The sequence below is a fragment of the Aspergillus ruber genome (genome assembly GCF_000600275.1).
Source record: "Aspergillus ruber CBS 135680 unplaced genomic scaffold scaffold00006, whole genome shotgun sequence".
In the NCBI taxonomy this organism is placed as follows: domain Eukaryota; kingdom Fungi; phylum Ascomycota; class Eurotiomycetes; order Eurotiales; family Aspergillaceae; genus Aspergillus; species Aspergillus ruber.
In genome coordinates, this window is record NW_024467302.1 from 663,283 (window position 1) to 688,539 (window position 25,257).

The 25,257-nt window shown below is 39.8% G+C and overlaps 7 protein-coding genes across 7 annotated transcripts; 1 reads left to right on the forward strand and 6 right to left on the reverse strand.

The window, feature by feature from the left end:
- Positions 1-83: 83 nt before the first annotated feature.
- On the reverse strand, positions 84-1,248 carry EURHEDRAFT_451112 (N5-glutamine methyltransferase family protein; the record flags this gene model as incomplete). The annotated part of the gene is made up of 2 exons (XM_040783923.1): positions 84-885; positions 950-1,248. The coding sequence occupies 2 exons, from the start codon at positions 1,246-1,248 to the stop codon at positions 84-86; spliced, it is 1,101 nt and encodes a 366-aa protein (XP_040640980.1).
- A 5,158-nt stretch (positions 1,249-6,406) lies between these two features.
- Positions 6,407-6,848, reverse strand: EURHEDRAFT_328061 (uncharacterized protein). Its single transcript, XM_040778353.1, has 2 exons — positions 6,537-6,848; positions 6,407-6,484 (listed from the first exon to the last, which is right to left on the reverse strand). Exons 1-2 carry the CDS (start codon positions 6,752-6,754, stop codon positions 6,466-6,468), a joined length of 237 nt encoding a protein of 78 aa, XP_040640981.1. The 5' UTR covers positions 6,755-6,848; the 3' UTR covers positions 6,407-6,465.
- Positions 6,849-17,311: 10,463 nt separating this feature from the next.
- Positions 17,312-17,857, reverse strand: EURHEDRAFT_410355 (uncharacterized protein; the record flags this gene model as incomplete). Its single annotated transcript, XM_040781335.1, has 2 exons — positions 17,774-17,857; positions 17,312-17,721 (listed from the first exon to the last, which is right to left on the reverse strand). A coding segment is annotated over exon 2 (200 nt), but the record flags the coding sequence as incomplete, so codon positions are not given.
- EURHEDRAFT_328088 (uncharacterized protein) lies at positions 17,619-18,132 on the reverse strand. Its single transcript, XM_040778354.1, has 2 exons — positions 17,774-18,132; positions 17,619-17,721 (listed from the first exon to the last, which is right to left on the reverse strand). Exons 1-2 carry the CDS (start codon positions 18,001-18,003, stop codon positions 17,718-17,720), a joined length of 234 nt encoding a protein of 77 aa, XP_040640983.1. The 5' UTR covers positions 18,004-18,132; the 3' UTR covers positions 17,619-17,717.
- Positions 18,133-19,652: 1,520 nt separating this feature from the next.
- EURHEDRAFT_410356 (putative COP9 subunit 3) lies at positions 19,653-21,988 on the reverse strand. Its single transcript, XM_040781336.1, has 5 exons — positions 21,587-21,988; positions 21,279-21,515; positions 20,771-21,226; positions 20,557-20,709; positions 19,653-20,504 (listed from the first exon to the last, which is right to left on the reverse strand). Exons 1-5 carry the CDS (start codon positions 21,752-21,754, stop codon positions 20,010-20,012), a joined length of 1,509 nt encoding a protein of 502 aa, XP_040640984.1. The 5' UTR covers positions 21,755-21,988; the 3' UTR covers positions 19,653-20,009.
- EURHEDRAFT_328210 (glutamate-5-semialdehyde dehydrogenase) lies at positions 21,979-23,751 on the forward strand. The gene is made up of 3 exons (XM_040778355.1): positions 21,979-22,502; positions 22,553-22,714; positions 22,768-23,751. The coding sequence occupies exons 1-3, from the start codon at positions 22,202-22,204 to the stop codon at positions 23,673-23,675; spliced, it is 1,371 nt and encodes a 456-aa protein (XP_040640985.1). The 5' UTR covers positions 21,979-22,201; the 3' UTR covers positions 23,676-23,751.
- Positions 23,668-25,002, reverse strand: EURHEDRAFT_529483 (60S ribosomal eL18 domain-containing protein; the record flags this gene model as incomplete). Its single annotated transcript, XM_040787112.1, has 5 exons — positions 23,668-23,987; positions 24,044-24,411; positions 24,489-24,593; positions 24,714-24,773; positions 24,975-25,002. The coding sequence occupies 5 exons, from the start codon at positions 25,000-25,002 to the stop codon at positions 23,910-23,912; spliced, it is 639 nt and encodes a 212-aa protein (XP_040640986.1). The 3' UTR covers positions 23,668-23,909.
- Positions 25,003-25,257: the final 255 nt, after the last annotated feature.

Below are 25,257 nucleotides of genomic sequence, written 5' to 3' on the forward strand. Positions count from 1 at the left end.
ACTTTGTACTTTGAGTGAGCTAGTTAATATAAGACAGCAGTCGATTGAATTCGAGTCAATGTAGTTGAGTGAACCATTCAATGTCACTTCCGCAGGATGATAACACAAGGTCCTTCTTTATTGTCAGTGTGGTCTGTTTGCCCCTCAAACCAGATATCAACAGTCCACTCGTGATCTTCAGACAATTTAATGGAGAAGGCTTTGCAAATAGCGATCACACGATTGCCTTGTTGACGACTGCCACATTCAAGGACTGTAAGTCTGATGGATAGCTTGAATGATAATGCAATGAGATGATGATAAAATATATCTTCCCGCTTATAATCCATTGTTGAAAGATAGTTCATGTTGGCAGGTGGTACCAGGGCAAGCTCAGGTTCGAACAACCGAACACTGCGGGCAGTTGTGCCATCGCGGAGGGAGTTGGGTGAAATATATGGTGGGTTTGAGACCAGAATATCCCAGTCAAAACCTTCTCTTAGTCCTGGGCTCATTCTCCACCGAGGTGTGTATGTTTCCAGTATCTCGTCGATTTCTGGGTTATGTCCATTGTCACGACCAAGTACATCGCCTTGGTGGAAATGGACTTCTCTGTAGGATCTATCTGAGAGCAGACCAAGCTGGAGGTTGTGGTCGAGATTTCTTGTGGCCAGTTGAATAGCCGCAGCACTAATATCAATACCGAGTATAAATAGTTGCTGGAAACGAGGGGCGAGAAGAGAATGCAGGAGTAAAGATATACAACCAGTGCCAGTGCAGAGATCCAGAATGCGCAGGGGTCGTATCAACCCCGATGGTTCGACATATTCATTCTGGCCACCACTGGCTAGGAAATATCTTGAGATTAGCTCGGCGGCATGTATGGTGTAAGACTCTGTCTCCGGTCTTGTTACAAGGTAGTTAGAGTGAAAGGCTAGTCTCCTGACGGGTGGGGAAGAAAGCGACAAACCTCGGTATCAGGACACCCTTTTCACATAATATTTCCAGGTTTCCGAAGGGCTGGTCACCGAGTATATACTGAAGAGGCATCCCCTTCGAACGCACTTTGCACATCGTTCTTAACAAAGTTTTCCAGCCTGAAGCTGAGTATTTCCAGGGCCATTGTTTCCACGCGTGAATTGCTCGCTCGCGTAACCAGCGTAACTCATTTTGTGCTGAGCTGACAGAACGACATTCCTGTAGAAGTATTGGCAAAAGAGGGTTTTGTCGATATGCCTTTATGACGGTTGAAGTGGGAATCCGGGGCATTGATGGCGAACAATCCTGAATTTTGGAGAGGCTGTTGTTGCCTTCTCCGTCCCACTTCTTACGACTCACAAAGGGAAAAAAAGAAAAGAAAAAAAAAAGCGCGCGAGGGAGGGGGGTGCGCAGGAAAGCTAGCTGTTGCTATAAGTAGTCAAGTACCTTGCTTTTGCTTCGGCGCTTTTAATATGAATCCAGTACAAGTTATATATAATTATGTAAGTCTTTTTTTATAGCCACTTTAAAAAAATAAAAAAAAAAAAAAGCTTTCTAGTCTTTAATATATATATTAGATAAGGTTGGCACAGAAGAACTCAGAATACTAGTATTATTATTACAAGAATCTCTATCCTATCGCCTATAGCTCAGTAGGATAAGGATAAATATTTATATCGTCATTTGACTGGACTATATTATTACATTATAAGTGGGTTATCCATAATCTCCTTTTGGTTTTATTTTATATAAGTTAGGTCACTAGGTGTAATGAACAAGGACATTGGACAGTGGGATTACTTAATAAAATCTGATTGACCATATGGATATTTTAGTTATTCCAACAACATAAGTGGTTGACGGGCGAAGTCGTAACTTTATCTGCATTTCATGTCATCAAACTAAAGCACATAAAAAATACTTAATCCATGTCCAACTGTTTTAAATTCATGTATCTAGAAAACGGCTTCTTTTTATTTTTTAATATAATAAAGAAAACACTAACGTAGTCTACGGCCGAGTCGCACACACACTCTCTGTATTCCATATAAAATAACACTTTTTGTAACCTCAATATCTCAACTGCAAGATATCTACATAGCCTAAATTTTTTAATATATATACAATCTTATGGTATCGATGTCATAATTTATCGCTATAATTTTCAATATTCAAACATCTATAACTACAAAATCTTTCAAAGTAAAAATACCTTCCTATAAATTAAGCTTCTATATCTGTTCACTTCTAATACGAGCTCCATAAGAGTCTTTAAGTGACCCTTATTAAACCCACAATTCTAGAAAATGGCCCTGACAAGTAATCATCCAATAAAACATATACTAATTACTTCAAACAGAATATATAAAGATATTATAGAATATATTCTTTCAGAATCCAGGGAAGCCACACTAGTAAAAAAAAAATAAAACAATTAATTAGAATACCTTAAAAAAATTGTAGTACATTAGTATATATTAAAAACTAAAGCTTTTTGTAGCCAACTTGCAAGTAACGATCTACATCTGATGTCATGTTTCAAGAAGTTAAACTCTTAAATAATATGCCCAGAATAGACTCTCAAATAAGACTGTCTTGTTTTTCTAAAAATGGCCTATAAAAATTTTTTAATTCAATAATTCTCTAAATATTATCATCATTCTCACTCAGGGCACTTATTTTTGAGAGAGGGGATGAGGAATAAATAATAGATCTGAATAATTCTTATGAGGACTTGCATGCTTTTTATACAGGGTCTCACAATTCTAGGGCTTAAAAATATATAAAAAAGAACCGAGGCCTTTATATATAGATAGATTTTAGAGCTAAATGTCATCATTATGAAGAACTACACTATCATCATTTATATAACATTAGATTATTCAATAGTTCGATCTAAAAACTCCAAATATCTTCATGACCATATTCTTCAGTGCGGCTTTTTTCTATCTTCATCCTATAAAGATGCCTCTTTCTAAAGAAAATAGAATGCAAATGGCCCATCTCAGCGATTAAGAATTAAAAAAATCCAATCAAAACGAGAGTGCATCTGTTTTAGGAGTGTCTGAGGCTATCCTTCGTAATCGGCTTAAAGGAATGAAATCACGATCAGAAACAAGCGCCAGTGGCCATAAATTAACGGATTTTGAAGAGGAAGCTCTTGTCAAGCAACTGCTGAGATTTTACTTCAAAAACGTATGAAAAATTCTACTGCAACTATCGGAGTCAATTGGGCCTCCTTCATAAAGCGCCGTCCTGAACTACGAACAAGATATAACCGGAGGATTACATACCAGCGTGCAAAGCAGGAAGATCCAAGTCTTAAATAAGTGGTTTGAGGCTGTACATGCAGCTATTAAAGAACATGGGATCCATGAAGATGACATCTGGAATGTTGATGAAACCGGCTTTGCAATGGGACTCTGTACAACATCTAAAGTAATTACTGCAGTAGAACGCAGTGAGAGACCTCGCACAGTTATCCAGAGCAACCGTGAATGGGTTACTATCATTGAATGCATCAACTCAAAAGGGATTTCCATACCACCAGTGGTCAACTTGAAAGGGAAAGAACATCAAGCTCCTTGGTATCAAGAGCCTAACCTTCATCCAGCCTGGAAGCTTACAAATAGCGCCAATGGCTGGACAACAGATGGGATAGGTCTTAAGTGGCTGAAGCAAATGTTTGATCCTTTTTCTAAACCACTTTCAACTGGTGCAAATAGAGTGTCATTCCCAACCCGCAATTCCCGTTTACTCCCCTAGGGAAGGGTCGGGTTGGGAAATGTGGGAAATGGGAGTGGTTCATATTCCCGAATTTCCCATTACATACTATTACAATACTTAATCTAACCATGGTTATATCATGCCCTTTGGTGGATCTTTTCGGTCATGTCTATAAATTGTGTGCTAATGCGGTCCAAATATATGTATATATATATTTTCAGACCAAAAAAGATCGTTAGTTATAGATATAATGCGTGGTAAATTTGCATCGAAAATACAAGGCTACAATAAGGCAGTTGGATTGGGAATAATGGGAACGGGAATTCCCATTCCCATCCCGGTTCTAACTGTAGTTAGTTCAGTGCGTCCATAAATGGTTAGCGCTGTCAATCTTTGGGAAATTTGGGAAATTTGGGAAATTCCCGACCCTTCCCGGTGGGAAATGGGAATGGGAATGGGAGAAAGATTCTCTTCCCAACCCGCATGCGGGTTGGGACTAAGGTGCCCATTTCCCTACCCTACCCGGCCCGAATGCAACTCTAGGTGCAAAGCGGTTGCTTATTCTTGATGGCCATTCAAGTCACCAAATTGCTGAGTTTGATGATTTTTGCAAAGAGAATGCAATTATCTGTCTTTGTATGCCTCCACATACATCTCATCTTCTTCAGCCACTTGATGTTAGTGTTTTTGGGCCGCTTAAATGCACGTACGGAAAACTAGTTGAGGGAATGATGGTGGCTGGAAATAACCACATTGATAATAAGGACTTTCTGCATCTATATCCTCCTGCGCGTGATCAGGTCTCCACTGGAAAGAATATTTGCAATAGCTTCGCAGGTGCTGGTCTTAAAATCCTCGCCATATTGATTGCAAGGTTCAGAGCCTACAGAGGAGTCTTCAAAAGGAAAGAATTCTTTCTAGCAGTTCAATCTCTCATATTCAACATCTTGAAAAGGCAGTGCAGATAGATGGCAATGAAAATGAACCTTCTTCACCAAGAAATCAGGTCTCTACGCACTGAAAATGAGCGCAAAAAGAAGAAGAAAGCAGATAATCTCTTATTGTCATGGTGCTAACCTGCGATCTATGCACATGACATGATTTGCACATAATCCATAGGCGATAATATCTCCCTGCTGAGGCAGGTTCTATAACACCAAATCTGACCCCCACCCATTAAACTGACACGAGTCAACTCCATATATATATTTAAAAAAGAAGATTGTTATGAGCATATGAAAATGAATGTTATATAAGAAGTTCTTTTCAAGATTTATGAGCTTTCTAGTAGCAAAAAGAATTCTTTAAGACTTTCTCAGTGACTGACTTTGTAGAACTAGATACTTGATTTACGATTTAATGTCTCAGTCAAAAAGCATGAACGAGGTTTTTAGGCCACTAGACAGCCCTGTCAGAGAATTCAGCCCATACTGATGCTTCTCTACATTGATAGTTTTTCAGATGTGACGATATTCCCCACTCCAACCTGAGAGTGTGCAATACAAGAAAAGTCTCAGCCTATACACTTCAATAAACCAACTTATCGTCTAGATATCTTTTAGTTATATTCATGGCTGCCTTGTTATATTGATTTGATAAGTGACCACATATAGAGAAAACCAGGCATGAAAAGGGAAGAGAGAAAAAAGGATGGTGGGAAGAACTCCCATCTAGTGTGGGAGCTTGACGGGTTGCTTAGCTACAAAGCGCAAGTGGTGACCTCACCACTACCTGCATACCTGCTAAATCACTGTGTACAGCTGCAACTGCATCCTCCTTTTTTCTAGTATGCCTGCTCAATAGATAGCTTTAATTGTACTGTTAGAATTTTATGATTATTCTTCCTAGAATGATGAGATAAGCTATACTCTAAGTTAAAGCTATAATAGTATTTGATCCTTTTATCTCAGTAGACATGTTATGAGAAAGATTCTATTAATTCGCTTTGCATAAATAGTGTCCCAATCAAACAAGAATATGATTCTTTTCCTTGAATAATTGACAATGGCCGGGTATAATTACATCTCTTATCATCTAAGAGTATCATCTAAAAGAGCATGGAAATTCATTAATGTATTGTCAGGATGCAGGGTGAAATATACAAGCAAACAGGCTATCTACAGGTACATATGCAAGATGCAGCTTTCCGAGCTGCACAATATCGGCGTTGGCACCGAGAGATACCTTCTACGGGCCACATACCAGGTCACGTGTATAGATGACGGGCTGACACCGTGGCATATGTGCTCCTGTATAAGTGCATTGATATTATTAAAAATCATAGTAGTTCTAAGATATTATTCTGGAGATTCTCTGCTCATTATTAGCACACATGTTACAATTCTAGTATTTGTAGTTACTAATATTATTCTGCAATTGCTCACTTTTAGTTTAATGATTGGTAGTGCATTATTCAAATTACAGTCCTTATTTCCCTTTAATTTTTTTATAAACCGTGTTATTTTTTGATTTTCAATGAGTGTATTTATGAATTATTATAAAAATAATTTCTATAAATCAATATATCAAACCTCAGATGAAGCAGTTAGCAAAATATTTATTAAGAGGATATTTTAATCAATATTCCTTCAACCAACACATTTATAGTCTAGCATGTTTATAATTATTTACAAATTCTGATGCAGAAGCTGACTAATAAGCCTTGTTAATTAATTCACTCCTTGCATGTCCTTAGGGTGTTAGCAAGTGTATTTTTTTTTGCCCGCTTAGCACTAAATAAAAACGTGAGAAATTGTGTTTGTTATATAAGTATTCAATTTCTCAGTAATTATGAGATGATCTAGCATGCAGTGATTAGTAGGATTAACCCATTCTCTGGAAGTAATAATCACCTGTATCTTTTTCTCAATCTTTGCGTTCCCTCAGCACCATTGTGTTTTGAGAATGCGCGGCCATGGATGCTGGTATAGATAGATAGGAAGCCCATCTTATCAATGGCATGAATGTCTTTTTGTGCCATCTCCCTGATTTTCTGGCCATAATCATGCTTGAGCGGCGCAAAACAACTTATATCCAGTGGCTGAAGTAGATGAGATGAATGAGGAGGCATGTATAGAGGAATAATCTTGCAGTGCAGAAATGATCAAACTTGCAGTTGCATGGTTGCTATGGCCGTCAAGGATCAAAAGGCGATATCTGCCAGCGGTCTGAGAGGCAGTATGCTTCTCAAAGATGTTCTGAAGCCAGTGATATCCCAGGTTATCATTTGTCCAGCCATTATCACTCATGCTGATTCTGTATTCTTTGGGAATAGCTGAATACGACTGAGATTGATGCTTTTTCCCGACCAGGATAATCTGCGGAGGTAGAGCAGATCCAAAGGCATTGATGGTAATTATCATAGTAATCCACTCGCGATTTCCAGGCTCGATAGATTTGGCATGGCTATCTCTAGTCTGTGAGCCACAGATAAACTTTGCTGTTGATTCTACTCCCATTTGAAAAAGCCAGTTTCATCCATATTGTGCGGACACTTGATATTTGAAGAGGTAGACCACGCCCATGCATATCTAGAATCCAACTTAGATAGTCTCTTTTTCAAGTTCTGATAATTTCCGGCCATTTGCAGTGGATTCTTTGTGGGGGCGGGACTCCATTCAAGCGTTTTATCACGTTCTTGATGGCACATCAAACGCTTCAGCACAGGCAGTTTTAGATCGAAATTGACCCTTATTAAAAGCATCAGTAAGCCAATTCCATCCGTTCTTTTGAAAAGTTTATTCATTATGGATAATTTGATGAGTAATAGGATTGGAGAATATGGGTATATAGTATTCAGGCGAGACGCCGCCGACCGCGCCTCTTTGTGATAGATTACGTTATTGAATGATAGTTACCTGATGACCTCATGTATTATATTAAATAGGTGATACTTTGAGTTTTTATCTATTTAGATATTTAGAAATATATAGAGACTAGGGCTACTTGTTATTAAGAGGCTTTAATTTAAAGAATGTAAAATTTAGGAAACCTGTATTTTTTTTTTTTTTTTGATATAAAGGATTTATTGATATTATTAATACCTTTAACAGTTATAAAAAAATATAACAATTATAAAATGATATTATAACATATTTCAACCCAATGCCAGTTATGTACCCAACAATCCATTAAAATGGATTCTCTTGGATTCTTTTATTAACAACTTTGCTAATTCTAAGAGTTTAACTCTCTACCCATCTACAAGCTGTAAATACCCATATAGGAATACTCAGTTAGTATAAAACTGCACTATTTCTTAATATTAAAAAGATTATACTAACGTACTATTTAATGATACCTAGGGAAATGAAAACCTTTAGTAAGTAGTTAGCTATTCTTTGAAGTGCAAGTAACTTTGATATCATATAGAGCTCATCGTCTACAATGCCATATAGTATGTCTGCCAGGAATAATTAATACAAAGGGAAACAGAAGGCTAATTGATATATTAAAAATAAGTTCGGACTAATATAATGTATTCCACAACCGAGCTGCGCGGTTTCTCCGTGACCACTAAATATTCGAAGCATTTCAACCACCAATATCTCTAAAGATTGATATTATTATTACATTAAGACTATTTAGCAGTTGAATATAACACTATTAAGGCAACTTCTTATAGTATATCCAAGCTGCTGGACTGGCGGCCCCTTGCGCGGGCTTCAGTGCGTGACTTGCGTGCCGCTCACGAAAGGTCGTTAAGCACCCCAAATATTGCAGCAGCCTTTTTTGATTCGTTATCTTCGTTATCTTTATATACAGAAATGGCCATTTGTTTACGGGATTCCTTAGGCATTCTGTATGAAATAAATGCGAAAATTCTTGAAATGCTTCGAATATTTAGTGGTCACAGAGAAACCGCGCAGCTCGGTTGTGGAATACGTTAACGTAATCCACAGCCGAGCTGACCATACAACCGAGCTGACCATTTTCTCCGCAACCACAAGGATATTAAAGCTTTTCAACCACCAACGCCATTAAACTAGACTATATAAAAAATAAAATGAATAGTTATTTACTAGGACAACCTCTTATCGTATGTCCTATAGTCCCACAGCCACTACAGCGTTGTGGAGCTCGCTTGCGAGGCCGAGATATAGGCTCTTCAACCTGGGCTTCATCCTGTATATCAAGCTGCTGAATGCGCTCACGACCTTCCTGTACAGATATAAAGAGATTATCTCCTATAGAAGCACGTTTCCTTGCCTTCTTCTTTGTTTTCCGCTCATTTTCAGTCCGTAAAACCTTGATTTCTTGTTGGAGAAGAAGGTTTGTATTCATTGCCATCTGTGCAGCCTTTTCAAGGTGTTGAATATGGGAGACTGGACTACTAGAAAGTGTCCTTTTCCTTTGAAGGCTTTTCTGCAGATTGTGGATCTTGTGATCAAGCTGGCGGGGATTCTGAGGTGTCTGAAATGCAGATGATACTGATCCTTCAGCAAGAGGTGGTGGTATTGGCGTATGAAGTTGAAAGGTGATTTTCTCAAGAACCCGGTCTTTATTGAGTGGTTTAAGACCAGATCCTGCAAACCCATTGCATATATTCTTTTCAGTAAAAACTGCTTTGCGTGCAGAAGGGTATATATGGAGAAAATCCTCTTTATCAATATGGTTGTTTCCAGCCGCCATCATGCCCTCAACTAATTTGCCATATGCACGTTTAAGCGGTCCAAAAACACCAACATCCAGAGGTTGAAGGAGATGAGATGAATGTGGAGGCATGCAAAGGCAGATAATTGCATTCTTTTTGCAGAAACTGTCAAATTCAATGGTTTGATGACTTGAATGGCCATCAAGAATAAGTAATCGCTTTGCGCCAGTTGGTAAGCTTCCAATCTGGATGAAGATTAGACTCTTGATACCATGCAGCCTGGTGTTCTTTCCCTTTTAAGATAACTGCTGGAGGTATATGAATCCCTTTTGCGCTCACACATTCAATGATTGTGACCCATTCGCGATTCCCCTGGATAGTTGTACGAGGTCTTGTTTTGCACGCTGGTGTGTAATTCTCCGATTGTATCTTGTACGAAGCTCTGGATGGCGTTGAACAAAGTTGTATGCCCAGTTGACTCCAATAGTTGAAGAAGGATCCCGTGTACGCTCAGAAAGTAATATTTGTGCCATTCCACGCAGAAACTCAGGTCTAATTGAAAACCCTCGTTTATCTGCATCTAGCAGACGCTTAGCTAGGACTTCTTCTTCAAAAATTGTTAATTTATGGCCATTAGCGCGTGTTTCTGACCGTGGTTGAATTCCTCTAAGCCGGTTGAGCAAGGTAGCTTTAGGCACACCAAATACTGCAGCAGCGCGTGATTTTGATCGGATTTTTTTCTTTCTATAAGCTTCAATGGCCATTTGCATTTGGGCTTCCTGAGAAAGAGACATTTTATATGGTGATGGTGAAAATATGACGCGTTGAAGAATGATTGTTGGAAGTTGCGGAGAAAATGGTCAGCTCGGCTGTGGATTACGTTAATAACTCTCTAACTTATACAATAACTTGAAAATTACAGATTCTAAACTTTAAATATAAATTTAGAGAACTTATAATTAATTCAGGTTCCTAGCTCTAGAGATAGGAAACCTTTAAAAAAAGGTAAATAAAGAATAAAATATATAGTTACATGACAAAAGTCTACGTAATTCCGCGTCGCGCGACGCGCGACCAGATATTGTCGTCATCTTTTCAACCACCTACACCTTTACAGTCGACTAATTCTAACAAAGCTAGTAGAAAGGAATTAGAATCTTTTCAAGGCGGGATTATAGTTGACCGATTTCTTGGAGGTCAGGAAAAGGCCGATTAGAGGATTACCAACAGTGTCAGTAATTGGACAACAGATGAAATGATTTATCATTCAATGGCAGCAGCAAATTTTCTTGATCATGCTAAACTAGAGAGCTAAAGTATCAATTAGTATAGGAAATAAAGGGACTGATGATTCCTTTTATAGATTTAGTCAATACTGAAGTAATTGCTTATACATTTCTGGATGTTTTCTAGGTAAGTATGATTGGATATGCTGTGTCCACAGTTCTTAACCATAAAGAATAATCATGAAATAGGTTTTGAAAAGAATACTTTAATATCAGTATATCAGAAGGGCATGGAATGATATAAGTATATAAATAGCCGGAGAGACACTAGAATGGAGACAGCTGAAAAAGAAAAGTGGAAAAAATAAACTAAAACGGGAATAGGAGACTATTAAGATTGCCGCTCCCCAGGTACTCTTAAGTTCACCTAACGTAATTCACGGCCAAACCGCAGTTTAACCACAGCCACCACATTCTTGGAACTCTTCAACTACCAACAGCATTAAATTAGTCTATCTAGTATTAGAACAACAGCTATTCATTAGGAAAATTCCGTATTGTATGTTGAATAGTGTCCCAGCCACTGCAGCGTTGCCGGGGCCTAGATATACGCTCTTTAGTCTGTTTCTCAAACCGTGTATCACGCTGTTGAAGATGATCCTGTCGCTTTTGTACGGGTAAGATAATATGTGTGCCTAAAATGGCATTCCTAGCTCTCTTATTTTCCGCTCATCCTGTATGCGTAGACTTGATTTCTTGAAGGAGACTCATATTCACAGCCTTGAGCCCTCTCTCCTAAAGATGACGGTGGAGTTGGAATTGGTATATGAAGTTGAAATGTGATCTTTGGAAGATCCCGTTATTTATCTAGCGGATTAAGCCACCATGAATATTCTCTAATGAAACCTTCTCGCGTGCAGTTGGATAAAGAGATAAGAAATCAGTCTTGTCAGTGTGATTGTTCCCACCCATCACCATATTTACAATCAGCTTCCCGTGCGCGCGTTTGAGCGGCCCAGAGACATCAGGAACGGGTAGGTGCCAATTGTACGCATCTTCGTATGCTTTTCAAAGACCTTTTTAAGCCAAAGTTCGCCAAGCTTATCATCAGTTCATCTATTCTCACCGACTCCGATAATCCAGTTCCCAGTTATATCTTGATACCCAGTATATTGGTGTTACTTGCCAGAAATATAAATTAATAAGATAGCCTATTGAACTAATGGCCTCAATGGCAGCCACCTATTTCTCCTGGTTGTATGGCTTTTTGGGCCTGGGAAAGTAATGATTGTCAAAGATCTCAATTGATATAGGTTAAATGTATATGTACTGTATTGATCATTGGCGGCAGGCCACGTCTATCTGCAGCAAACATCCAATTCAGGATGGATTCTCCAGTATCTAATCATTTTTGGCAATTGGGGGATGAATCGATATGTGCAAGGCGGCCATGTACGCGATAAGAGAGGGTTTGACAGGACACATTATATGCTTTTGCAGCTGCTTGACTATTTTTAATTTGACTTGATTTTTATATTGGATTGGATTGCAAAGCAGTATCCCTCCTTTTTTTTGAACCGTTGAATCTGCTGGGTTTCTTTTCTTTTGGCATGTTGATGGTTGTATAAATGAATTTGTTGCGCAGTCGGAGACGTGATCACTCAGTAGTGAGCCACATAAATAAGTGATTACTAGCAATCGAGTAAAGGGCAGAGTTAAAAGGCTATCAAGGATTGTTTATTTTAATATTATACTAAATAGATAAGTGCATGAGTGATAATAAGAAGTTAAACCTTACTTCTAATATTGAATGATTAGCAATGGTATTATTGGTAAATGCTGTAGAGGTGGTATCTACCCTTGAAGCAATAATCAAAACAGCAGCTATATATTTTTTATTAAATATATATTAAATAAATTCATCTGACAGCTAAAAGATGCAAGAAAATAAAACAAACACACATTTAGGACTTTTCATTCATGATCATGTTCGATGGTTTATGACAAGAGAAGTTTTAAAGCGCAGTATACAGTGTTGTTAGGAATTCTTGCTTTTAAAAAAAGACATATCTAGACCTCGGCAGGCCCATGGGCGGGTAATGGGTAGTCCGAAGCAGATACTCATAATGGTCACCCACTAGGTACCTATTTGACCCAAACCATAATTAGATTAGAAACACCCGTGAGTTGCATAACTTATATAATTTTCCTAGTAATATTCAACCAACCTATCAAGCTATTAAGAGGCTGTCGGAAATGTATCGTATGTGGAGAGGATATAAAAATCCCTATGAAACTCCCATGGCATCAATGGGAATTCCCATGGGTGGATCCAATATTTCCATAGGCATTTATAAAGCAGTGAGTTAGCTTCCTATTATCTATCTATTGATCTATCTATCTAATAAATAACATGAATTAAACTAGCAGATATTGGCTACTCATTCTTCCTTGGTAACCATGGTGGCCCCTCACTTCATTTATGAATTCATTAAATTTGTCTGAAGACCATGGAATCTTTAATGCCATGTGTCAAAAATCACGTTTATAAGAGGTATATCTTCTCTTCCCAGGAAGATACAATGAGCCAAAGATTGTGTCAAAGGTGTGAAGACATCCTTCCCCATCCACGTGAACACTTGGAATGGGACAAATTGTATGAAACGGCACTACGCTTCAGAGGGATTTCTGAAAGTCTGCCAATCATGTAACTTAAGCAGTAAAATATATAGCAATCATTCCATTCTACAATATGATTACTATCTTCCATATCTCTCTGAATAGACTACTAAGGTTTTCTCAAGCTCATTCATCGTCAGCTTTCCCACAACAAAGGTGGGATCGGCAACAAGTCAAATTCATTGCAAAGTCGCATCTTCCTTTCCAATTTCTCGCGCATTAAGAGTTTCCAAAGTCAGATTGAAATGGCTCAGTTAGCACCATCACAGCCAGTGTTATTGAACCCTAAGATCGCTTGGCGCCAGTCCCAGGCAATCGTGAAGAACAAAGTATACTAGTAATCAACACCCCCACCGACTGCGAAGCTTTCAATTGCACTTGGCTGCTGGACATCATCACCCTTTCAGAAAGCATATATGGCCATTACTGACTCACAAAATGACACCACAGAGAAACAGTGATCTGACACACCCACTGATAAACATAGCTAATGCCCGGATCTTTAGTCTGTTAAACAGTGGAGGTTCAGGGAAGAATAATGTATTACTTACCTCTGGAACGGTTAAAAATAGTTAGTCGCTGATATTGATTCGCATGAAGTAACTGTGCTAGTTGTCCCGAACGCAGGAATGCTTTTCTGGGTTTACGAACTGAGGGACCTTGGCTTGTTCTAATCCAAGGTGTCGAAACCCGTTGGAGCTCAACACTTTGATGCTCCGCGTGCAAAGCATCTCGGTTCATTATTCAACCAATATTGTGAGAAACACCGGGCATCCCCTTTTAAGCTTGATAAAGAAAAGTGGCGACATATCATAATTCACGTTTTCTGTCTACAGCAAGCTTTTTAACCGCCTTGACGCATCAATCCGTATGCTTCAACGTAAGAAAGTACGATACCTTGGAAACAAGCAATGCTTCATTGTCTGAAAGCAGGCAAGGTAAAAAATAAAGTTCTATTACATCGAGACTGATAAGGTTCCCAATAATTTATATGCAATTGGTACAATTCCTTGCACCTCATACTCAAGTTCTTAAAGCAAAGAATGGGTTGGTGATGCCAGAATCCCACATAAATATACAGGGAACGCATTTGACTACCAAGTGTTGCCTTTACAGCAGGATGGTGGCGATCTTGAAGATTTTTTTAATCATGATACGCTTCTGGACACGGGTAAGACTAATTCTCCATGAGTTGCAAGAATATTTTGGGACTTGTATGTTCCTTATCTATATTTTTCTCTCTAAAAATTGGCATTCCATATTGCACCACTTATTCCTCGAAAGAGAACCAGCAACTTCCAACACTCGCAGGTATGGCACGGGATAGTTTTTTTTTTTTTTTTTTTTTTTATCCAGCAACAGGTGCAGGTATTGAGCGTCTCTTCAATTCTGCTCGAGATATCTGTCACTACCGCCGGGGATCTCTTAAATTCCACAACAATTTAGGACATTATGATGTTCCGATGTGTCTTAAATTTTGAGATTGAAGACAAGGAGCTTCAATGATACGGCCCAGGAAGGAGAGAAGAAACAAATGAGAGGGCTCAGCTTTCTAAGCATACTCCCGATCCAATCAGTGTTACATCAAACTTGTATCACTAGTGCCATTCTACTATTTGTGTCCTTTCATCAGGTAACTCTAATTATATGGCACTAGTCAGAATGCTGGAATGAGAGGCCTGCATCATATCAGTTGACCATACTTGTGGCTACAGATAAACTGAATTAACGTAACCCAGAAAGCGGGTCGCGCACTCCTCGTGTTTTCTATGTATGACCCCTACACCACCAGGTAGCCATTATACCGATTCAGCACTCAAAACATCTCATAATCTCAGGCAACTGGGAAAGCAGGCATCTAAAATTAAGAGGCTTTTTAAGGCAGCGCACAGAGTCCTCCAAGCCCAATGAATGATGCAATAAACTGAGTTATCAAGAATGTGAAGTCCATATGTGAACAGTGCAATCCTTCTTCCAGTCCAGGATTCACGGGCTGCACATGAGAAGACGCTGCTGCAAAAGCGAAATCAGTCCAAGCGACAGATGGCTCGTACAAGGTGGCCTGTCTATTCCAGAAGACATAGAGCTTATGCAGCAGAGAAATGAGATCCAGAGAATCGAAGATACTGTACAGATGGAGACTGCACCATCGACATTTCAACCACATATACGGACTCCACCACGGTGTTTTGATTGCAATGCTCTGGGACATAAAAAGGATTCATTGTTTTTAGTCGCAGTGATAATTAGTTCTTCTATATAGATATTATTTTGGATATTTGAATTAGACCTTTCGCTGTCCTTAGTCGGAAAGTGCGCGACCCGCTTGTGGTTTTACGTTGTAATATAAAATTGATTCCTAAGATATAATCCAGCTTTTACTGAATCAAGCCCAAATTAAATATGAAATAATTAAAATCATTACTAAATTTATGTGAGCTGCTGCCCTACACTGAGCGGGAAAAAAAAAAAAAAATGAAGATAGGCCTAGAAGGAGTTCTTCAAAGTAGCAGATTAAAAACTTATTAAATAGGATTCCAAGGAACTTTATCAAAAAGTCTTGAACACATCTAGCATCTCATTTAACTGAAAAGCTAAGGAGCAAGGGAGCCTGAATAAATAGTTTAAAAGGCTGAAGATAAACGAGAAAATGAAAGAATAGCAGAACTAAAGATTAGATCTAGCAGTTAGAGAAGTGCTTGTGAAATATTTATTAATTAGCCTATTAAAGATAAGAATGCCTAGCTAAATCAACGACCTGATTGATAATTGAAGAGAGAGAAGTGTTTAAAAAAAAAAGTAGACCTCGCGGGGCGGTGATAAAGAAAACCAATTAAAAGATTAATAAATCTCAAAAAAAAATTCAAGTCAATCCATGCAGCATTATCAAAATGAGTATAAATCTAAAGTCAAGGACTGGTTCACAGAGGTGTAGTCTAAATTTAAAGTGAACACCGATATTCTGAGCACTGAATACTTAAATGTGTATTTAATTTCTTATATCACGAATATAGTCGAATAGCAATAAAGTGCCCAATGCATTTTAGGACTTCGTCAATCCCTGTATCAATGTGAATTGGATTTTTTCAGCCATTGATCACTACCTTGAGAAACCCGCAACGGTAAATAGCGTCAACCACCGAGCCGACCATTTTCGTGTCAATTTCTATAATTTTTCAACGTATCTTTTTAACACTAGCACATGAAATGCATGTTTCTCAAACTCTAAAATCACTATTAAGTCGAGATGAGGAATCTGCTCGAAGAGGGTATTCTTCACGGTCCTCTTTGAGACTTAATGAAGATTATCTACCTGATTTTATATGGGAATCTGGTATGGAGTTCATGCAAGAGAATGGCCCTATACATTCAGCCAATATTATTAGTAATCGGTTTAATTAGCACGGTATTCCTCTTGTTGACTGGCCATCGTATTCACCCGATTTGAACCCTATTGAACATGCGTCGGCCAAGTTGGACGAGCGTATATATATGCTCTATCCCAGACCTTGAATCATTTAGTGAGACCGAAGAACAATTGAAAGAGCGATTTTAGAAGGCCATGGAGAATACATGGGAAAGTTTAGGACAGGACTTTTTTTGATGGGTTGGTAATGTCTATGGAGAACCGTGTTAATGCAGTTTTAGAGGCAAAGGGGTGGGTGGTATATACACATTAATATGATTTTTATTTTATTTTATCATTTATATGCTACTTATCTATAGCATATTCGATTATCTAGTAAAAGAATTGATGCTTGGTTGATTCATGTGGAAAAGAAATGTTTTGGTGATTATATTTTTTTTCGTGGTTACAGAAAAATTACGTAGACTTTTGTCCAAGAACTATATCTTCATTTTGATCCAATAGCATATGTTACTACCAATACAAAGAGAAATACCCTTTAAAATGCATTAGCAGTTCTCCATGGAACTTTACCAACCCATCAAAAAATCCGTGCCCCAAACTCTTTCATGCCTCCATGACCCTGTAAAATTACTCTTTGGTGCCGTCAAATTATTCAAGATTTGGATAGAATATATACGTACGCTCTTTCAACTCTGCTCAGACATGTTCAAGTAGTGTTCAAATCAGGTGAGTAGGGTCGCCAGTCAATAAAAGGAATACCATGCTAATTACTAATAATATTGGCTGTATGTATAGGGCCATTCTCTTGCATGAACACCATACCAGATTCCCATATAAAATCAGGTAGATAATCTTCATTAAGTCTCAAAGAGGACCGTGAAGAATACCCTCTTCGAGCAGATTCCTCGTCCCGATTCATTCGATAGATTTCAGTGTGGCCACCACCCCAGATTGCTGCCCAAATCATGATAGATATTCCTTTGCCTTTGGTGTATGAGACTATGTGCTTCTTTTTCTATTTGTTATTGAAGTGGTTGAGCCGCCATACCCATTGATTCTGCTTCCCTTTGCCAAGCTCAACTGAACATTCATCACTCCATATATAATCTTGCTCCAATGCTCATACGTCCAATACTTGCGCATGTATGCCCATTCGTAGCGTAGTTCAGCTGTTTCCTCTGTTAATTGAGGTCTTTTTTGTGCTCTCTCCAGTGCCCATACCCAGATTCTTCTAACATGCGTGCAATGGTGCGTGTAGAGATGGGCTTTCCAAGTAAGTTGCAGATATCTTCAGTTTTGATGAAGGGACCCCGCTTGATTTGTAAAAGAATATATCGCTTATCAGCATCAGAAAGGATCTCTGGCCGTCCAATGCGAGGAGAGCGAGTGCCAGTGGTGGAGGACTGATATGTTTGAATGGTGGTTTGAATTGTTGTATATGATAAATTCATTTCGCGCTGAATATCAGCCTTTTTCTGGCCTGCAAGGAATCAGCCAATTATAACTCCCCGTTGGAAAGGTTCTAATTCCTTTCTATTAGTCCTATTAGAACTAGTAGATCGTGAAGGGGTGCAAAGCATGGTGTAGGTGGTTAAAAAGATGACGGACAATATCAGGCGGCGCGTCGCGCGTCGCGGAATTACGTAGACTTTTGTCAGGTGACTGTAAATAACTAAATGACATTACTCTCCTAGTCTTTCATCTAGGTATTATTTCTTTTGTTCATTGGTGGTTGGGATATCGAGGTTATAAGAAGGACGGCTCGCTTAGGAATTACGCTATAACGTATTCAATGGGTGAATTGTCCACGCGGCCGAGCGGACCATTCTGCTTTGCACAGAAAATAGCACTTTTTTTCTAACCTCACTATCTCACAACAAACCACGGGGGTCTGAAATCATAATGATATAAATAATATGATATTGTATAGTTAGATATTAAAATCATAAGCTTCTAGCTATACCAGTTCTTCTTATTACAGCAGGGGGGCTTTAATTACATGATCACGACCATGATAGCTAATTAATGTATAGAGTAGAAAGAATCTTGAACAAAAAAGCCAGACTACTTTAGAATCCATACTTCACAACTGCAATTTATATAGCTTTAGACTTATACACTGGTGAGACAGGCCAGAAAAAGTGCCGTTTTCTATGCAGTGTAGAGTGGTCCGCTTGGCCGTGCGAACAACTCGCCTGTTGAATACGTTGACTATATATTATCATCATACTCAGCAATTTCTAAACGAGTCAAGGCCTATAACGTTCATATATGTGATACTTAACTCTAGTTATTTAGTATAAGCACTACCCATATAGTTTCTTTTATATTTCCTTCATACTCATTACTAAGTAAATAATGTGACAATTAATTTAGATGAAAAGCTTAAGTGATTGACTAAGAAGATAAGACTAAAAAAGAAGTTCATAGCAATGGCACCAATAATAAAAGCGTGGGTAGATCAGCATTCTGTATGCAGAGAAAGAGCTCCATACTAGTTAAATATATATTTTAAACACTGATGGCACATTATATTAACAATAAAATAGTCTTGGTTTTGATTTTTAGTAATTTGACCAGTCAGGTTCAATGGCTTATTTTTTCCTCCCAAATATATTATTTTAAGAATTGAATATTATTTTTAAAACGTAATTATTATCCTTTAGTCAAATTATTATTATGTTAGGTTTTTTAGATCAAGTAATCTAGATTTATAAACTTATTGTAAGTTGCCTCCTAGAGAGTGTACATTTCAGACATGTAAATCTAGAGTTTCACAGTCTATCTTAATAAAAAATAATTAATTTTATAGGATCATAAGTATTAAGATAGAATAGCATGGTGAGATTTAAGCATATGTAGTAGAATTAATAGGTAGGGAGGAGTGCAATGTTTATTTAAAGGTGATATAATCCACATATAAAGATTGGTTAGTGATTATTGGCCGCTAAGAATGAAGCACGTGTAAGGATATAGGGGTAGGAGTCAGGCGACTCCTGCTAGAAAGCATGTCTGGGTCAGGGGCTCTAATCTCGATTAGGTTCTAATAAATAATACCCACATTGCTCCCCTGTATCCCCAAGAAACCCTATACATAGTAGCAGTATCTAGCAATTCTTTATGATTATTTAACTCTGTTGAACAACCCCAGAAAGCCTCGAATAACTATTTGAAATATCAATACATATTACATGTCCCTCACGGAGGCGCGGCTTGCTGTAGATTATAGATTAGAAATATTGTGTATGTAAATAAGCAGTAAAGCCAAAGGCTGATATTCTATCAGCGTAGCTGGAGAAAGTGACATGTATGCTTGGGTACAACCTTTTCACAGCAACGCCATGTATCCCCAACCGCCGCTATCTCACATACATAGTGGTGCAAATTTGACTATATATCAGTGTCAGAAAAATCCATCGAACAATGAGTAGGTGCTGTTCATGCGCGGATTTATCATTCAGCACAGATCCCCCATGATATCTTCTTCAATATCAAAGCCACCAGAAAAACTGCCCACATCCTTGCTGTCCTTCAGGGGACTGCCGGTTTGCTTCTGATTCTTCTGAAGAGTTTCAATGTATTCTTTGCTCATTCCCAAAATATAGTCCCCTTCTTCAACATGCGTCATGAGACTTGCTAATGACCAACCACCTCCAACTAACTGCGACTGCGTAAGTGAATCCTTCGATACAGAAGCGCTTGATCCTAGGCTAGAGAACCGAAGCATTGTAGATTTCGTGAGATCATTTGGATGTGACAAAGTCGCGTTCAAAGCCTTGGACATGATGAGTGTCGCAATGAATTGTTCGATGTTTGTCAAACGCACAGAGCAGCTGGGTGCCCTCTCCATTGCATCTGATACCGTGAGAGCTGCGAATGTTCCTCCTAACCTGTGGTATCTGAATTTCTCGAATGCATTCACTACTTGAAGAACAAGGCCAGTATTACCGTCCTGTGAACACCCGTCAGTAAAATAATGCCATACAGACAAATCACAAACTTACCATATGCCAAAAGGGCCGTGCAATATCCACCTCAGCCTCCAGTCTTGAGAAATCACCGCTTTCGAAGGCCCCGGCTAGTGTGATGTAAGGCTTCGTTATAGATCGATAGATCTTGATTGTGTGAGAAGATATGGCAGCAGGAGTCTGGGTTAGCTGTAGTTGGTTACCTGAGATTAGCCTCGAATATATAATCGACAAGCGACTGTAAACTCACCCTCCCGTTCTCCAACAAGCTTGCTAAAATCCACTTTTTGTACGCCTCCACCATGACCATGCTGACCGAGCTGATGACAGGTGATGAAATGACTATACTGAGAAAATGGAGTGCCTTCTTCCATTGCTTAAGGGCCATATAAATCATGGCACCATTAAGGAAATATTCCAAGTGCTCCCTGTATGTGATCTTCGCGGAAAGCCCAGAAGATTTTCTTAGGATCTGTGCGCTAGATTCATGGCATGCTCGCAGGGTAGGCTGCTGATTCTCTAGCTGAGAATGCTCTGGCCCTGCGGGAAAATGGCATATTGGTTTGTCGAGGATAGGCAAAGCATGTTTATACGCTCGCGCATGTAAACAGAGCTTGACAAGTAAGAGATGAGTTGAAGTGAAAACTGAACATGACGAGTCCAGACGAAATATAGCTTCTCGAATCGGTTGAATTGCCAGAAAAGGCTTCAATGTCAGTCAGCAGTGATACACATTGGCTGAATAGGGTCGATCTTGCCTTCGAGGCTGCCAACGCACTTTGTCCCACCAGTTCAACAAGTTCTCGCCACTCACTACCAGCGTATCTCACTTGAACGGGATCGAACCCTGTTAAGAAATGTACGGCCTTTGACCATAAATTCCCTCCAGGGCGTACGTCTTCTGGAAAAGGATTACCAGTTTCACTTCGAATGGAACAGACGTGGTAGCCCCATATGAGCAGGTATGGAAGTGAGTGAAGTGATGGGTTGAGATTCTGATAATGCAACCATCAGCCCTCTGCCAAATCCACTCTTGATGGGTCTGATGCTGATAGAATTTACTTACATCCAGAAAGTCAGGACTATCAGATCTGATATCTGAAACGGTAGGGATTATCTGTCTCAGCTGTGTAAGAAGATCATGTGTTTGAATGTCATAATCTTGATCAGCTATTTCATCTGAATGATGAAGCTGTGATGATATTGAACAGATCTGTGATAGAGCTTCTGTCATTTTAAGGTTTATGTAAAAGGACAACAAGGAGTTAGAAAATCGAAATGAGGTGGTGCATGAAGTAGAACAGATATGATGTACAGTGTTAGATGATATGCCAGAAACGAGGAAACATGCAGGTAATGATAGTTGACAGTTTCAAAGCATTACTGTAATTTTCCATAAGCTTATCTGATTGCCCATTTCATTATCCCAAAGAAAACAAATCTAGAAAAGCAAAGACTTTGATTAGGGTAGCCCTGCGGTCTGTATCATACGCCCGAAAATACGCCGCCGGAGTACTAGTCCCCACATTTGAGATACCTGCTCACAGTGTCTAATTTGCACACAGCGGTAGCTATCTCATTAGAGTACTTTGTACAGTACCAGGAACAAATCTTTTCTCCTTTTCAAAAATATTCTGCCCTGTTTTGCTTCAAGTTTTTGTGTGTTCGAGTTCTCGGAAAGATGTCCCTCACTGACTCGTCCGCTGCTGATATCGCAAAGACTGCATCCTTCGCATCTCGTCACCTTGCCACCTTATCCAATGCTGCGCGCAACGATGCATTGACTGCACTTCACAGAGCTCTTTTAGACAGCAGAGATTCAATTCTGGCAGCAAATGCAAGGGATGTTGAAACAGCGAGCCGTGCTGCCGAAAATGGCAATTTGAACCAAAGCGTCCTCAAAAGACTTGACTTGTCGAGACCGGGGAAGTATGCCGACATGTTGCAGGGGATCTTGAATGTACGAGATTTGGATGATCCAGGTATGCAGACGCCCTCACTTTTGTAGCAAAATACTGACGGGTGATTCTAGTGGGAAAAGTGACTTTGAAGACTCTTTTAGACGATGGTCTCGTACTAGAGAGGGTCAGTTGCCCTATAGGGGTGTTGTTGATAATCTTTGAAGCGCGGCCTGAGGTCATAGCAAACATAGCCGCCCTGTCTATTAAATCAGGAAATGCCGCGATCTTAAAAGGTAAGAGCCCCATGATAGTCGCTTCCCCTTCCTCTTACTGATGTGTATATTAGGAGGGAAAGAGTCGACTGAAACTTTTGTGGCTATATCGGAAGTCATTTCTGCGGCGATCTCAAATACCCAAGTCCCACGATCTTCAATTCAACTTGTGAAGACGCGAGATGTGATCTCTTCTCTACTCGCACAGGATTCGCTGATTGACCTGGTCATTCCTCGAGGCTCCAATGACCTTGTTCGATATGTCAAGGATAACACAAAGATTCCAGTCCTCGGTCATGCTGATGGGCTTTGCTCTGCCTATCTTCATTTTGATGCAAACCCAGACGTCGCAGTCAAAGTCATTGTGGATTCGAAGACTGATTATCCGGCCGCTTGCAACGCGTTGGAAACTTTGCTAGTGCATGAGGACGCCTTGAAAACAGCGTTGCCCCATGTGGCGAAAGCTCTTTTATCTAGAGGAGTGTCGCTTCGTTGTGACATGCCGTCTAGAGCCGCCCTTGTGGAATCGTTGCCTGCTTCACAGACGGATTTGCTGCTGAATGCGACTGATTCTGATTATGATACGGAATTCCTGGATCTCACTTTGGCAGTCAAAACTATCCCTTCAACGCATTCCCCCGACTCAGCTGTTGAGGTGGCCATTGAGCATATCAACATACATTCATCCAAACACACCGACATTGTCATAACTGGATCGAAAGAAATTGCGGAGCGTTTCATGAAAGGTGTTGACAGTGCCGGTGTTTTCTGGAATGCTTCCACGAGATTTGCAGATGGCATGAGATACGGATTTGGTACTGAAGTAGGAATAAGTACGAACAAGATTCATACTAGAGGGCCTGTTGGACTCGACGGATTGACCATCTATAAATATTTGATCCGCGGAGACGGCCATGGAGCTAGTGACTATTCTGAGGGAGAGGGTGGTAAGAAGTGGAAACATGAGAAATTAAGTCTATAGCAGCAGACATCAATTTTGTAAACTTAGCACCAATTGAAATATCTTTTGTTTCTTAGCATTTTAAACTGGATAATATCGTTTCCGACGCCTTGACAAAAACAGAAATGCAGCCACACTGGCTAGAGCGCTGAGTGCTAGTGATCTCTAACGCATTAAAGAAAAAGTAATTGCCCAAGTGTGACATGACATTCAACTAGCCCCGAAAGACTTTTGTTTACTACCCTATCACCGCATTCAGACCTTGAAGCCCTTGGACCTTCTCCGACCACGAGCCCTCTCGAACTTCCGACCCTTGCTTCGCACATACGGTTTCTTCGTCTAATTAGTATCTTTCTCCCGGTTAAATTGCAACTGAAAGGAGTGCTAACCTTGTTGGTGTGGGGTCCAAAGCCAAAGTGCTTCACGGCCTCTCTAGAGTTCTTGGGTCCACGCAGAAGGAGAGTGTTGGCTCCGGTGGGCGCCCGAAGAGCCAGCTGATCCAAGGTCAATGTCTCACCACCGGCCTTCTCGATCCTAGCCCTAGCAGTAGCAGTGAAGCGAAGAGCAGCGATGGACAGTTTGGGCACTGTCAGGAGGCGGTTGTCATCGGTGACAGATCCGATAATGACGACAGTCTTTCCCTTGTGAGACTCAGTGATGTTCGAGACGATACGCGAGAGAGAAACAGGAGGGCGGTTGATCCTCGACATAAACAGACGACGGAGCACGACTTTGTTGAAGTTGGAGTCCGTGCGACCTAAAGCCGTAGTGAGTTAGCTTTTAACCCTTATGACCGGTTCGAACAGGCCGAGTTCTTCTAGGGGCAATTCATACGGGCGAGGAACCGGTAGAGTTTCACGAGAACCTGCAAGTAGACATTCTCGCTCTTTGGCGCCTTGCGGTGGGTGCTGCGCACATGGTGACGGTCCAAGTCGATACCTATAATAGGAGGCTACCGTCAGTTTTCTTCGCACATGCAAAATGCGCCATAGTTCCTTTGAAAACCGCAAAGCAAGATTAATGGTAAAAGGGTCTCGTAAGTCGCAGTATAAAACATACCCATGGCTGCTGGTATTGATAGGACACCTTCGAGTTGGCTGGCAGTCGCGTAAAATGAAGCTGGTGAGGTTTTTGATCTACAATTTTCAGATGGATGGTGTGTGCGGGTTGAGCCCTACGCTAGTACTGATTTGGAAAAGTTTTCTTACTCCGTTAGTGTGGTGGATAGTGTTTGAGCTTATCAATTTCTGCCTCAGGAATTAACATGTCCCTAGTACTGCCTTATCTTTGCAGCGGGGATCTTCACGGGGTTTCATTTACTAGCTTTGTTGAGTTTCTCCTCTCCCATATTGTAATTTCTGCCAAATAAAATATGCTTCTTCACACCGATAAATAGAAGTAGAAGTGGAAGAAAAGCAGCTACATGTTACTGTAGGAATTAAGACGGGTTAAAATTGACACCTTCGGACTGGAAATGTCAATTCTTACATTGCATATCATGTTCAAGGCTGTGGAGTAGAAGAGTATGGAGTATGTACCTGGAAGTTCTAGTGCATAGCTGCTGTGGTCCAATTACTTTCTGACATTACACCAAATGAAAGAC